Here is a 16,227-nt window from a genome sequence, read left to right as displayed (position 1 = left end):
ATGCATAAATCTTAATAATGATCATAAATAAAAGGCTAGGAAGTTTGACTACAAAAGCTAATGCCTGTAGCTCGGACACCATTGAGATTACACTGTGTAGGCAAAAGTGACTGGACACCCTGCGCAATGGGAATGGTGCGCTCCTGCAGCAGACATGTGTTCGTGTGGGCAAGTTTGGGGTTGGAGATTGCCATGAGAACATCTAAAGCACCATACGCACTAGGCGAACCTGGCTGCCACCGATATAGTTAACAATACTGTCCATGGGTCGCCAATATTGAGTGTATACACACAGACACTGAATGATAAATGATATTGCTCAGTGCAATCAACAGGACCCACTGAACATGCGGGTCATTGGCGATCTAGCCAAACTGACCTGAATGCTCAGCCAATGGCAGAGGTCGTTAAAGATGCTCAGGAACGTTTGCCAAGAAGAGCGTTTGCCGTAATTACTGCATGTGATGGCAGTACATTACTGATGTCCCTAAAATCTTGATCTATTTGCTATCAGTGTCCAATAACTTTTGACTACATAATATATATCTAACGCTTTTCTACTAACTTAATCTACGTTAATTGTCAAGCTTAAATTTCATTTAAACATTTTAAATCTGAAACCAAAACTTCCCTGCCTGTAAACTAAGCTTATTCACCTTGACTGTGTTTTTCCTAGCGGTGGGCAGCACCCTGCGGTTTGGTGGATGTATTTTATGGATGCGGCTCAGAAAGTCCAGCTTCACCGCATGCTGGGAAATGGTGTCCTGGAAGCGGTCAAACACCTGGCACCGATTACTCAGAGTCATACTCTTCTGGTTCAGCTAAAAAGGACACAAAGGTGATAGAAGGACATTAAAACATCTTTATCTGAGAAAGACAAGCTGCTAATTCTCAAGAGGGCACAACTGATGTCTATACACTAAGTCAGGCATGGCACTCTAGCTATTGTGAAACTACAAGCCCCAGAAGGCCATGACAGAATTTTGTTATTAGGGAAAACTGGCATTGCATGCTGGGATGTGTAGTTGCACAACAGCTGTAGAGACTCACAGAATGGACAGTCTTGCACTACATTTTAGTCTCAATAAAAGTGCCTAGAGTGGATTATACCAAATATTAGTGTTGTTTTCATTACGGTTACTCATATTAACAAATTATTCACATACCTTATGAATGTAAAGGAGTAAAATAACATTTATTCAAAAAATTGTATAAATGCCAACAATTCCAAAAAGACTCACCACAATGTGCTCAATATGGTTGGGACACATCCAGCGGCCGGTAGGCATGGCAGTGAGAGGAGGGTCCAAACAGTCCATGTGGAACAAGAGGGGGCAGTAATCACACTGAATTAAAGGTGCCACACGACAGCTCCTGGCAGAGAAACAAATATTTTACAAAAGATAGTCAGCACAGAGATTTTGACTTTTCTACATTTGTTATCAGGAGTACTGGGCCTTACACACAGAGCGATATTCAGGCATTTTCTGAGCAATTTTACATAAAATGTCTCAGAATAGCTCAGAAAACTGAAGAATATTGCTGTTTGTGGTCTACATAACAATTTAAATGCGTAGCCCTGCGGGTCTGTATCTGGCATGCACGTTATTAATTGGTCGGGGCCAGTGTTCTCAGCGGAGAACACTGGCCCTGACAGATCGCTCAGCACACAGCGCTGGCACATCAATGTGTTCTCAGTGATCATGCTGAGCGATCTCGCATGGCAGGTCGCTATGTGTGTAGGGCTTATCCAAAGTAAGACAAATCATGCAGTGCCCCCAGTGACAGAATTCATAGGCAATAATTCATCAAGCAATAAAAGCTCTGAAAGCAGTTACTATACATGCCTGTTACACGTGAAGCAGACTTTAACTGGTAGAGGAACCAGGCCATTGTGATCCAACTCATGCTGTGCTTTCTTTACATTTTTGCCTGTCATTTCCTCTTTCCTCCGCCGTTTGCTGGTGCCTGTGGAATATAGTTATTAGTCTACATGTGGTTAAAGTAAGTTTTAAAGCAACAAACTATACTTGTACATATGGTCCATGAGGATAGAAGATTTGAGTCACCCATTAACACATGCTGGTAGATTTATCTTATAAAAGGTGCCCATACACTAGTAAGATTTATCTTCAGATCTTGCTGGTTGGAACAAAAACATGGTTATGGATAAGTGACAGTTTGTCAGTTTTTCAGCATTTCCAAGCAAACGGTCAACTGTCATTTGCTCTCATCCATAACCATGTTTTTGTTTCAACCAGACAGATCTGCAGATAAATCTGCGTGTGTATGGCCATCTTAAGATACAGTACTTGCATAAACCTTAGTGGGTCAGAGTAACTAATACTCCTCATAACTGACCTGGAAGTGCTGTGGTGCAGGTGAGTTCATTGGGTAACTGGAACTGGGTAGGATTGCGCTCCATAGCTGCTGCAATGAGGAGCTGAAATGGTCTTTTTAGCTGAGAATGACTGCAATCAGACTCCGTAGAAGGCTCATCATCTACATCAATCAGATCCTCATCCATGTCATTTTGTTCAGAATTGGGAGTATCAGTGCTGGCACTGGATGTAGGGGTACCGGGACGGCTTATCCTCCTCTCCAACACCCTGGCTTGGGCAAGTGCCCGAAAGCTGCCAACAGCTCGCTCAGAAAAATCTATGTCACAGGTGGGCGACACAGTCCTCCGCCCATATCTGTCAAACAATCCATTAACTTGGCCCAGTTCCTTCTTCCGTTCACGTTTCTGCAAGGAGAGGAGTGAAACAATGATCAACTTTTTCCTTTTAGCAATACATAGCCAGCCCAGATGGCCCGAACACACTGGAAATTTGTTTTAAACCACCTTGCGCTGCTAGCAGACCAATTTAGCACTAACAGTACCACTGGACAGAATGACACTGGACACACTGCTGGAAATGTAGAAAATTTTATATATAAGACAAAAAAGAATAATAAAACAATTCATACATAAATAACAATAATTAATACAATACGATAAAAATACCTAAATGGCCATTAGGGTTTTACGTTTGCAAACTGTATGAGACTCCGTGAAGGGTTAAAAAATATATATAATGGTGGTAGTTCCTGGGGTTAACCAAGATGAGGGGATGAATAGGGAGAATGATGCGAATGAATGAGCAGCACAGTTAGTAGATGAAATGAAATGCACATGCAGGGTTAATGAGGCTGATAGAACAATGCCCAGAATGAGGCACTGTAAGCAGTAAGTATTATCTCACCCTCCGTTCAACACATAATGAAAAAACTTTCGTTTTAAAACAATTTACTAATTGTGACACAACTCATTGCGTCTATCTCTTGGAGTGTCCCTGCAAATTACAATATGTGGGGAGGACAATACGGAGCATTAAAACCAGGTTTAGAGAACACAGAACAAACATCCTAAAGAAATATATGAATCACAGCATTCCTCGCCATTTTTCCCCAATACCACCAGAGTGATCCTAGTGGCCTAACCATTACAGCCATTGAATTCATCCCGAACACTAAAAGAGGAGGAGATCGGTTCAGAAAGTTGTGCTTGGCCGAAACCTCCTGGATCTTTAAACTAGATACACTCAGCCCGCAGGGCCCAAATGAAGCCCTGGATTTAACATGTATGGACTAGGACCTCCTTTGATCCTTAGACTGTTAGAACCATTTATTCTTTTTGATATATTCCCCTTGAGGGATTTAGAACCTATTTCACCCTTCTGGCTCCCAGCTCTGTGCGGGTCAGGGGGAAGGACATCTACCCATGGTGCTTGGTTAGGGGGTATTCCCTCCATGACACCATGGGCGAAATGTAATAGGGTGCGATTTTTAGACTAAAAAAAAATCGCACCAAATCGCACCTTTAAAAATCGCATTTTTTGCCGCGAATTCGCATATGTAATGAGATGCGAATTAGCGGCAAAAAAATGCGATTTGCCGCGATTTTTAGTCATGAAAATGTGCGCATTTTCAGTCATGAAAATGTGCGCATTTTTATAAATGCGATTTTGTGCAAAAAAAAAAAGTTAAAAAAAAAACGGCGTGGGGTCCCCCCTCCTAAGCATAACCAGCCCCGGGCTCATTGAGCCGGACCTGGTTCCAAAAATACGGGGGGACAAAAAGCATAGGGGTCCCCCGTATTTCTGAAACCAGCCCCGGACTCTTGGACCGGTCCTGGTTCCAAAAATACGGGGGACAAAAAATCTGGGGGTCCCCCGTATTTTGAAACCAGCACCGGGCTCCAACAGCCCGCGGTGTCATGCCACAGCCGGGGGACACTTTTTATACAAGGTCCCCCGGCCAAAACATGAGCACCGTGGCTGGTCAGCCTTGGACGGGGTACCTGGAGGAGTGGGGACCCCCCCAATAAAGGGGTCCCCCCCCCCAAGCTTCACCCGTCCAGGGCTGAAGCCCGGGGCTGTCACCGGCGTCCGTGGCCAGTGGACGCCGGCCTGATAGGGTTAAATCCATCATACATATCATTACATTGCTTTTTACCGGCGAACTACAAGTGCCAGCAGACCTCCCCCGCATGCTGGGACTTGGAGAACCACAAGTCCCAGCATGCAGGGCATTAATGGGCCCGCTGGGACTTGTAGTCCACCTGTAAAAAGAATGTTTATAAAAAACACACACACAGAGAAGTACAAGTTTATTACACACACACACCTCAATTTTACACCAGCATACTTACCATTCCTGGATCCAGCGCTGGTCTGGCTGCTTCACAGCCGGCTCCCCCCGCACTGACAGGCAGCGGGGAGAACCGGCTTTCTCCGTTGCCTGTCACCGGCTTTCTCCGTAGCTTCTGTAGCTCTGTCCGAGTGCTACAGAGGCTGAGAGCGTGATTGGCTGAGCTACAGTATGCGTCTCCATGGAGACGCATAGCTCAGTCCTGATTGGCTGAGCTATGCGTCTCCATGGAGACGCATACTGTAGCTCAGCCAATCGCGCTCTCAGCCTCTGTAGCACTCGGACAGAGCTACAGAAGCTACGGAGAAAGCCGGTGACAGGCAACGGAGAAAGCCGGTTCTCCCCGCTGCCTGTCAGTGCGGGGGGAGCCGGCTGTGAAGCAGCCAGACCAGCGCTGGATCCAGGAATGGTAAGTATGCTGGTGTAAAATTGAGGTGTGTGTGTGTAATAAACTTGTACTTCTCTGTGTGTGTGTTTTTTATAAACATTCTTTTTACAGGTGGACTACAAGTCCCAGCGGGCCCATTAATGCCCTGCATGCTGGGACTTGTGGTTCTCCAAGTCCCAGCATGCGGGGGAGGTCTGCTGGCACTTGTAGTTCGCCGGTAAAAAGCAATGTAATGATATGTATGATGGATTTAACCCTATCAGGCCGGCGTCCACTGGCCACGGACGCCGGTGACAGCCCCGGGCTTCAGCCCTGGACGGGTGAAGCCTGGGGGGGGGGGACCCCTTTATTGGGGGGGTCCCCACTCCTCCAGGTACCCCGTCCAAGGCTGACCAGCCACGGTGCTCATGTTTTGGCCGGGGGACCTTGTATAAAAAGTGTCCCCCGGCTGTGGCATGACACCGCGGGCTGTTGGAGCCCGGTGCTGGTTTCAAAATACGGGGGACCCCCAGATTTTTTGTCCCCCGTATTTTTGGAACCAGGACCGGTCCAAGAGTCCGGGGCTGGTTTCAGAAATACGGGGGACCCCTATGCTTTTTGTCCCCCCGTATTTTTGGAACCAGGTCCGGCTCAATGAGCCCGGGGCTGGTTATGCTTAGGAGGGGGGACCCCACGCCGTTTTTTTTTTTATAAAAACACTTTTACACATTTTTATTAACAGAACCATGCACAGATCTCAATGATCTGTGCATGGTTCTGTCAAATTCGCCTGTCAGAACCTGGTCTATTTTTTTTGCGATTTTTGGTAACATTGACCAAAAATCGCACCCTATTACATTTGCGAGTTGTATACTTTATAATGGGAAAACATCTGGATGCGAATTGAAATGTGACTAAAAATCGCACTTCTAAAAGTGCGATTTCGCGGTAAAAAGTGCGATTTTTTACCGCGATTTTCAACCTATTAAATGTGCGATTTTCGGAAAATGTGCGATTTCGGCCGTTTTTGACCAAAAATCGCACATGTCTAAAAAATCACACCCTATTACATTTCGCCCCATGGGTCTGCAGATGAAATTCCCCCTGGCCCCCACAGATCTGAAATTCTAGACTGTTACTCAAAATTTGTATTAGGTCTCCATCAATGACATATACGTCTACTATTGTAATAGAATCTATAGAAGATGAGAAAATATACATTTCTTATGTAGTATTTATATTTCATTATTTATTATTTTTTATTATATATATTTATCTATATCTTTATAGATTTATTACATATATATTTTTTACATACAGATTTTTATTTATATGTATCTTCATTATTATTCTTTATTTTTATATTATATATTTTTTATATTTTTATTTTTTATTCTCCTAATTGCGGAATTCATAATAAAGAGCTCCTTCTCTACTGTTCTTATATAAATATATGATATACATAATTATATGTGTATAAAGATTTTATACGTTTATATTGAACAACTTCGAATGTATTAGACCCTATTTCTCTCCACTCTATCGCGGGTGTGTATACCCCTTTAAATGCAGTCATAGCATTAAACAAGTAAGATATAACCACTTGAATGGTACAGACTCATATGATTGTTTATTTCCTGAAAACTCAATACACGAGCTTTTAGACTTATCCTAATGATATGTAGATTACCTCAATGACCCGATTGGTTAACCAGCACTATACAGCCTTTAAATAGGTTTGTGTAGAGCCAGCATAACATCCGTCTTGAAAAAGTCTCCGTTGCCATAGAGACGAAACGCGTCGATGTCACTTCCTGTTGCGTCTGCAAACCTCCGTGATTCCCCTGATTCCCAGTCTCAACTTCCAGCTGGTCTGCCGCGGTTTCTCAAGCTAACAAGCCACCGTCATCTGGGCAGCAGCCACACTTCCACCAAGCGGTCGAGCGTTACTCCCGCTACCCAGTATTCATACCGAGCCGCAGTCATCCCTGGCTACGTCCATACAGCATTCACAGCCGGTCAACACCATCAGACCGAGCACAGAGGGTAGAGCTTTTACAACTTAAGCTCCCCGCCTGCAGTGTCATCTATCCGGGTATGAGCTGACACCAACAGAAGCTCCCCGACGCCTCCTACTACCACACCAACGGAGGGTGAGATAATACTTACTGCTTACAGTGCCTCATTCTGGGCATTGTTCTATCAGCCTCATTAATGTTAAATCCAGGGCTTCATTTGGGCCCTGCGGGCTGAGTGTATCTAGTTTAAAGATCCAGGAGGTTTCGGCCAAGCACAACTTTCTGAACCGATCTCCTCCTCTTTTAGTGTTCGGGATGAATTCAATGGCTGTAATGGTTAGGCCACTAGGATCACTCTGGTGGTATTGGGAAAAATGGCGAGGAATGCTGTGATTCATATATTTCTTTAGGATGTTTGTTCTGTGTTCTCTAAACCTGGTTTTAATGCTCCGTATTGTCCTCCCCACATATTGTAATTTGCAGGGACACTCCAAGAGATAGACGCAATGAGTTGTGTCACAATTAGTAAATTGTTTCAAAACGAAAGTTTTTTCATTATGTGTTGAACGGAGGGTGAGATAATACTTAACTGCTTACAGTGCCTCATTCTGGGCATTGTTCTATCAGCCTCATTAACCCTGCATGTGCATTTCATTTCATCTACTAACTGTGCTGCTCATTCATTCGCATCATTCTCCCTATTCATCCCCTCATCTTGGTTAACCCCAGGAACTACCACCATTATATATATTTTTTAACCCTTCACGGAGTCTCATACAGTTTGCAAACGTAAAACCCTAATGGCCATTTAGGTATTTTTATCGTATTGTATTAATTATTGTTATTTATGTATGAATTGTTTTATTATTCTTTTTTGTCATATATAAAATTTTCTACATTTCCAGCAGTGTGTCCAGTGTCATTCTGTCCAGTGGTACTGTTAGTGCTAAATTGGTCTGCTAGCAGCGCAAGGTGGTTTAAAACAAATTTCCTTTCTCTATTCATGTGAATTCCAGCTAATTCGCATAAACCATATGCAGCAGCAGTAGCCATTTTAATTGATATAGTATTTTGCCTTTTTTTACTCATTTTCATAAAAACAGCGCCAGAAGCACAGTGTAATTTGTGGTGATTCTGTTCTCCACACATTGCACACCCCCCCCCCGAACACACTGGAGCAACGTTAATGAAAAATGGACCGATCGCTGTTCCATCCTTCATTAACATTCATGGTGTCACTAGAGATGTTGCTAGGTTGATCTGCAGCACATAAAGCCTAGTGTTGTCACTAGCAGCAGGCTCATAACACATATGTATGTGGGCAGAAACAAATCACAAAGTACCGATTTGTAATAAAGCCTTATACTAAGTCCTTGGAGGAGGTGGGGAACAGAGAAATTGCAAACAGAATATTTACCCTTCACATGTGTAATGATTATCGCTTCTCAACACAAATACACACTACAGGTTGACCACCGATAATCTGGCAACCTGGGTTCCAGCATTGTGCTGGATAACCCTGTTTGCCAGATTATCAGTGTTACCCCCTGGAGCACACTGGGGGCCTGAACCTGGTTTCCACTGCCCACCACTACAATGCAACTCCTCCACCTGTAGTCCGTCGCATCCCCCTGCAGCACAGCTCCACGCAGCGCGACTCCCTCCCTGTAGCCTCTACCAGGGGTGGGCAATAAGTGGTCCTCCAACTGTTGATGAACTACACATCCCAGCAGGATTTGCATCAGTTGCACCATGGCCAAATAGAAAAACTAACGCAAGGCATACTGGGATGTGTAGTTCATCAACAGCTGGAGGGCCCCTTATTTCCCACCCCTTCAACCCTACCACAGCATAAAATTACCCTGGTTCCTGAGGTGTCCAGATTTTTAAAAAAATTAGAAAAATGTGTGGTCAACCTGTTATACCCTTTGCACTTATACATTGCGCAGAAATGCCACAACATAACACCACGTTCAGAAAAGGTATCCGTCTTATGAGGATTTTAATATATAGTATTTCTAGACTACGGTTTACCACGTCTTTGTTAACCTTCGTTTAGATATTGTAACTGCACAAGGGGAAGGGGTGTAGAAGAGTGCACACACAGGGCAAAGGTAGACAGAAATTGGTCTGACTACAACAGCGTGAAAACAGTCTCCCACACAATGTATTGGCAACCGGAGAGATGTTATTTTTTTTCTTTCATGCGGATTGCGCTCATAAAGTTTGGTTTTAGCGGGGGCCTAACACCTAAAGCAACTAAACTAACGGGCGCACCCAGAAAAGCCCAGTTTGAGCGCTCAAACAGGTGAATTTGCTGTTTTTAGCTCAGCACCCCCAGCTGGATGCGCCTGAATACATTTCAAAAGCTCCATTTAGCACCCTCTAGTGGTTGCCAACAGGGCAAACAGTTGAATATGGCCCATAGGCTACCAAAGCCTTAGGTTATCTAAAATGTACTGCACTTTTCTTTTCTTGTACATGTAATTATTAAGAATGACAGCATTACTAGGCGTACAGTAGTGATAATTGAAGTGTATGTATAAAATCGCCACTCATTTTACAGTCTGAAAGCATAATAAATGCACTTTTTTGCCATAAGACGACGTATTACTCAACTGGGATCCACCACCATAACCTTGTACTGTTCTCTCCATTCCACAGCAGCACACATGTGGAAAATGAATGGTGTGAATTTTATAAGTAGGAGATGTTCTGTAATGCAGAAGTGAAACCGCTCAGCATAGATCATCCATGTGCCCACACCCCGATCACGGTGCTGCAGCTAGAGCTATCGCTTTTCCACTTAATGGAATATCGCAATATTAAAGTTGTCCCAAGAGGATTTTCTATCACCCAGAAAGGAGAAAAGTAACAGAGACCCATGTGAGGACCTCCAAGTGAAAGACATCATCATCTAAATTTGGAATACATTCCAGCTAATTATCTAGCCAGAAATAAACACTAGTTACCTTTCTGCGTATAGTGCAGCGATGACACATCCATTCTCCAGGGGGCAGCATTTCCTCACTCAGGGGAGGGTTGCTAAGAAAACAGAAAGATAGAATTAAGATCTTTTCTTTATTCAGAAACCGCATTGTATTACCAAGACATCAGCAATACTAGAAACACTGCAAATATACAAACGCGGTGCAGTATGTAAGCCAGATCTACTTTACTAATAAGGTTTTACTGACGGGACAGCCTAGAGTACAGTATAGTGACCAGACTTCCTGAAAAGAAACATACAGGAAAACCTGGAGACAAAATCCTAAACAAACACACAAATAGTCAATGCCAAAAAGTTTGATGAGAAAACGTAATTAATTCAGCTCTTAAAATAACTGAAAACATTTGAAAAGTGCCTATTTACTAAGTAAAGCAGCAAAACTTGTACCGCTATAGGACTATTGGCTGGCAAGACGCTCCAAATAGACCACACAAACCAGACTCACTGCATCTCTCCCGCCCTATTCCATCTTTTCACAGAACATTTGCAGAACACCATTTGAGCTCTCTCAATCCTTAATAAGTTTCCTTTAAATTGGGTACAAATTAAACAACCCTGCAAACGATACACTGTCGCTCGTGATTTCCATTGAACTCCTGGAAAAACGATATTAGTCAGTGGAGTATAGCGGTTGACTATTGAGCTGCATGTACTGAGGACACTGCTAACAACCTGCAGAAGCACACATACTGTACTTAACTATACAGAGGGGTATATTCAAATGTTTATTGCACCCCAATCTCCTGTCTAAAGTGACGGAAGATTGTGGATCACACACTTGCCGATGCCATGAGGTGGGGCACTGGGTATTAAGTGACCATGTTTGGATGAGGGTCCGCACGTCATTAACCATGTACAGCTTACATACACACTAGGCGATATTGAAAGGGATTTCTGAGAGATATTGTAAGCAATATTGTGGTAGCCAACTCCAGTCCTCGAGAGCTACCAACAGTTCATGTTTTCTAGATCTCCTCACAAAATCACAAGTGACATAATATGCTCCACCTGTGGATCTTTTAAAATGTGCCAGTGAGTAATGAGTGCAGCAGCTAGGTTGTCTGGAAAACGTGAACTGTTGGTAGCTCTCGATGACTGGAGTTGGCTACCACTAATCTAGTGTGTATGGGCCTTAAGCCAGGGACCTACTTAATTAAGAACCTAAAATTGCAGTGTTAAGGCTTTGGCTTGATAAACAGAGGGCTACTTCTGCTCGGGGCGGTCACTTGGTCGACATGCATTGGGTCTACCACTGAAGGTTGACATTAAGGTGGACAGTCAAAAGGACGACACGAGTTTTTCACCTTTTTAATGAGGCGTCAGGTGGCATTTCATACTCGAGCCAATGACCCATACCCTTCTGCTCTAGATCACAGTATGCCGGTGTCAGTACTCTGCACTGTGCCAGTATCTCGTTCCTTTTGTCACCATCCATCTAAGTGGTCTCCTTTCCATTCTCAGGAGAAAGGTGCCTACCTCCTGTAGCGGTGTTTATATACTAAGACGTACATAGGAAGCCACACTCGTGTAGGTATGCAGAAACAGACATGTACAGGCAGATCCAAAGTATTGTGGACAGTGAGAGATATGAATACACATGGAGTCCGAGGAAACATATTGTTTCCTAGCACGACGCCCGTCGTAGGTGATCGCATACCTTAACTTAAGGTATGCGATGGACACGACCGACGCGATTTCAGTGCTATTTTTTAGCCTTTGACCCGAGAATTAAAAAATCGCGTCCATCGCATGCCTTAAGTTAAGGCATGCTATGCGACCGATGGACGCAATTTTACATAGGGAACAAATGTTAAATGGGCCAATGGACCCGATTTTTCATTGTATACCCACCCTTGTGGGTATTTTACATGTGAAATCCCCCCCCAAATTGTTAAGGCCACCCCACGATGAACGCCAACCCGAAGCGTGGCAAGCGCAGCGAGCCCGAGGGGGGCAGCGGTATGCGTCCTCCGACCTTTTCATACCCCCACTATTCACGTCGGTGTGGAGTTGATTTTATATCGTGTGGGACGCGTAATACCTGTGAAGTAATGCGCGTCCCCTCGCTGTGGTCGCCACACTATATACAATCAACTCCGCGTCGAAGTGGATAGAGGGGGAATGAAAAGGTCGGAGGACGCATACTGCCACCGCTCGCCACGCTTCGGGTTGGCGTTGATCGTGGTGTGGCGCTAACAATTGGGGGGGGGGGGGGGGGCATTTGACCCATCAGGGTGGGTATACAATGAAAATTGGGGTCATATTTGTTCTCAATAACCAACACAATCCTATCTCAATATAATTTTTATTGAGCAAAAGACCAAAAAGACCACAGCTTCCAATGCTGCAGTGTAGTCAAGAAAATAACATAAGCAAGTCCTTTAATCATCTGTCTAGAAGAGCCAACTATGGTAGCCATTTACACACATTCCCATCCATGCTAGAGCGCATCAAAGATATAAAAGGCATGTATTCAACGCAGCCGGAGAGGGAGTTATGGCGAAGGATCGTTGAAAACAAGCCATCCTCGCAGTTTGACACCCTTGCCGGTCACTCACCCTATTCTATCTTCGATTCCACCAAAGATCGCTGTTGATGCATCAAGCCGCTGCTTATAGCCATGAGCCTCGCCGTTTTGGTAACCACACTCGCCATTTGCACCTCACTTTTTAGTAACAGGGAGGTGAAAACGGCGAAGACAGGGGTCAATTGAATACTGACCCACAAGCTATGACGGTGAGCAATAGGCACTGCTCGCTGTCATTCCCTGCCCTTTAGCATTGAATATACCCCATTAACTTTAGGTAACACAGATTTCCCTTTCCTTTTTTAAAATCCCCCAATGCAGCAAGTAAATTCCAAGTACAAAACAACTTAAAGCGGTATACTCAATGCTAAAGGGTGAGCTATGACAGTGAGCAGTGCCTATTCAACCGACCCCCCTGCACTCTGCTTTTTGCCGTTTTCCACCTTGCGATTTCTAAAAAGCAATGTGGAAACAGCGTGTGCGGCTGCCAAAACGGCGAGGCTCGTGGCTATATGCAGCAGGCTCGCTGCATTAGACGCAAACCTCGCCGTTCGGGGAATTCCTCCACTCAAACAAACAAGACAACCACACATACACCGCGTAATGTTGACCTAGAAAATAGAACAGCAAGGTATTACTCAAGAGATCACAAGTAAATAGCCCGCAGTACAATAGTAACACTTCTCATTCACAACAGGCCATTACAAGCAGAATGTAGCATGATGGAGTGGCAGGCATGTTTTCATGCACAGGCTTTCTACTTAAATCCTGTACAGAAATCCCTCAAGCAACTCCTGGTATGGTGAAGTCAAAAACACAATTCCAAAGGGATTATACTGTACAAGCTCAGTTGTATATGAAGTTTAAGTGCAGTGCAGCATTTCTTTCTGCGAGGAGAAAACGGTGGAGGGCTAGAGTGTAAGAAGAAATAATGGCAGCAAACACAAGTAGAACGCACACATGGCAGGAGCCTGGAACATGTCTGGTCTGAAGGAGAACAAAGCCTGCATACCAAAATATGTTACCAGAGAGAAATCCCAGCAGCAGGAACCAACTAGCAAGCGATCATCTCATGAATCTCAGACAGGCTCCGGCCTGCGTGTTATATCGTATCTTCCAGAGTGGTAGAGATTCCTGCCAAAACAAATGGCTGGCACGGTATGGACCTGATTAGAACACATCCTGCCCAGAACTATATGCTTCCAGTAATTACCCTTCTGAAAGGTTTCCATCACACTGCTGTAACATTTAGCCAACACTCTGTACAATAAAAGGTAGCAGAACTCACAGTTGTGATGAAGTATAATATGACATGTATTCATTAACAAAGTCACAGGGGGCAATTACATTGTTCACTGCCCTCGCCACACTTTTCAATTGTTGCTCTGTTTGGGCGCACATGCCACAGGAGAACACATTTCTGCTCACAGCTTCTGAAGGTGGCAAGCAGACCTGTGCGAAAACTGCAGGACAGGCCTATTTGGGCATGATAAGTGTAATAAATAATGGGCTCCCGGAACAATTGAACTGCTCTGTCGGGGCCACATTAACTATTGCTCCGCATCAAATAATTTAATTTTTTATTGAAACAAAGCAATAATTACAGATTCAGCATTTCAGACCATTGTCACAGCAAAACGTGTCAATAGTAACCCTCTCTCACCTTAACAACCCTAGCACACACAAAACCAATAAAATGGACCAGTATAAAATACAAAGCTTACCCCATCTAAAATAAAAATTCCTAAACTCGCTCACTGTAAAAGAAGCATAAACCATGAAATGGCCAGAAGGCACCTGAAAATTGGGTTCCTGGTCTCCAGAAGGGTGGGCAAGCCTACCACATTTAGCTGGCACCCCTGCAGTCCCCTCCCCCACCAGTCTAATACAGGCAGTCACAGTTCTGTGGGGAGGGAGCTGGGCTAAATTGATGCACATCATTTGAGGCGCTTATAGTTTTTCTTCTGGACTTGCAACTTGGTGGGACTGCCATGCTATTAATGGTGCCTGTCCTTGTGTTTCCCTCCTATGTTCCCATACATTGTAAGCTTGCAGCAGGGCCATCCTACCTCAAAGTCGGTCTGTTACCCGGTTTGTTTTATATATAGTACAGTCTACAATTGTAAAGCGCAATGGAATCTGCTGCTCTAGATAAACTAAATAAATTTTGCTCCCTCCTCCCTGCCTGCAGAGCCACAAATGTCTGCATTTACTTACAGGGAGAGGGCTTTGTGACATGTCAAGCTCCAGCTCTGGAAAGTCTACCCTCCAGGTTTCTCCCGGACAGGAAAGCCTTAAAGTAAGTATGTTTACACTGAACAAATCCATAATTGCCAACACTGTCTCCTCCATCTCAACATTGCATTTCCGTATGAAGTGCAAGCCACCAGAAGTAGCATGGAAAGTACAAACCTGGAAGTAATGAGTCCAGTCAGATTCATAGATAACCTTATGGGTCCAGGCTGGACAACAAGCAGCAAAATAAACCAACAGTTGTGTTAGCGATGTGCAGGTTCGGTTTTATCCTTTCTTACTCATTTCTCAAAGTGGGATCTTATTGGCTATACAAAACATGTGACAGATGATAGCCAATAAGATTCCGCTTTGAGTGGGAAATGTGACGTGCAGGGGAGCAATCAGTGAAAAGCAAAAGACTAAACTGCCTGTTGCTTAATGGGGTCCAAAAATTCACTTTCTTACTGAACCGTGGAGCTAACCATGCCTGTTTATCTAACCTGCCAGAGCCAGAGGACACTGCATGGGGTGTTGCGGGTGTCATGAGCATGTGAAGTCTGATGTCTTGCGTCTTTTGCGCAAATTTTCTTGAACAGGCTACTGGGAGTGGTAAACTATACCATTTAGGACCAAATGTGTATAGATCAATGTGGTTTGTTGGGGATCACTCCCAGATATCACAAATCACATTGATGAACACGAACATAGAAAGTTTGTCTAACTTAGCGGTCATAAATTCTGAAAAACTGAATTTAATTATCTGCTATAGCAGAAAAACTGTGGGAGCTCAAAGTATACTTCATTAGTTAATTTTATACTTAAAACATGGCAGGTCCTGCCCATGGCATTCAACACTAATCATCAAGCTATCCTGACAAGTCTGGACAGGCAAAGGAATCAAGCACAAACAGAAAATGCTTGTACATGGCATGTATTGTACGCCTCAGCCTATGAGACACAAAGCTACGGAGACATTAGAACAGTGCCAATGGTAAGAAGCCATTTCCCATATTTATTAGCAGACCTTTGTATCTTCTATTACAGCACATTTGGCTTTTAGCCCTATTAAATCATATCCAAGTGAGATGCGACACCATCAAGAAATGGGGGGGGGTGTCCCTAAGTGTGGAAAAACTATTATAAAAAGGAAATATGAATACAGTGTCTATACACATTCTGGAAGTGTGTGTGTGGGGACTTTAGTGCCATCGCAAATTATTCTCTCTTTAAATTTGCCAAGGAGGTCCCTATTGATCCTGTGGTTGCTGTTTCACCATACCACACACCCTCTGTTAAGCTGTGACAAATACCTGATGGGACATTATCCTGATTTCCACCAAGGCGGCCATAGGACAACTTTGGAAATCTCATTCTATGC

At 44.0% G+C, this 16,227-nt stretch overlaps 1 protein-coding gene across 1 annotated transcript in view; it reads right to left on the bottom strand.

Moving 5' to 3' along the window:
- PHF12 (PHD finger protein 12) overlaps window positions 1–16,227 on the bottom strand; it is a 52,698-nt gene that overhangs the window by 23,193 nt on the left and 13,278 nt on the right. Inside the window, exons 3-7 of the mRNA XM_083172349.1 lie at window positions 10,050–10,122; window positions 2,362–2,746; window positions 1,848–1,968; window positions 1,242–1,374; window positions 657–821 (exon numbers count right to left, since the gene is read on the bottom strand). Coding sequence (XP_083028475.1) covers window positions 657–821; window positions 1,242–1,374; window positions 1,848–1,968; window positions 2,362–2,746; window positions 10,050–10,122 — 877 coding nt within the window. The remainder of the gene's footprint in view (window positions 1–656; window positions 822–1,241; window positions 1,375–1,847; window positions 1,969–2,361; window positions 2,747–10,049; window positions 10,123–16,227) is intronic.

Source organism: Crinia signifera, chromosome 2, assembly GCF_055691185.1.
Source record: "Crinia signifera chromosome 2, ASM5569118v1, whole genome shotgun sequence".
In the NCBI taxonomy this organism is placed as follows: Eukaryota; Metazoa; Chordata; class Amphibia; order Anura; family Myobatrachidae; genus Crinia; species Crinia signifera.
This window is presented reverse-complemented; position numbering and strand designations above follow the sequence as displayed.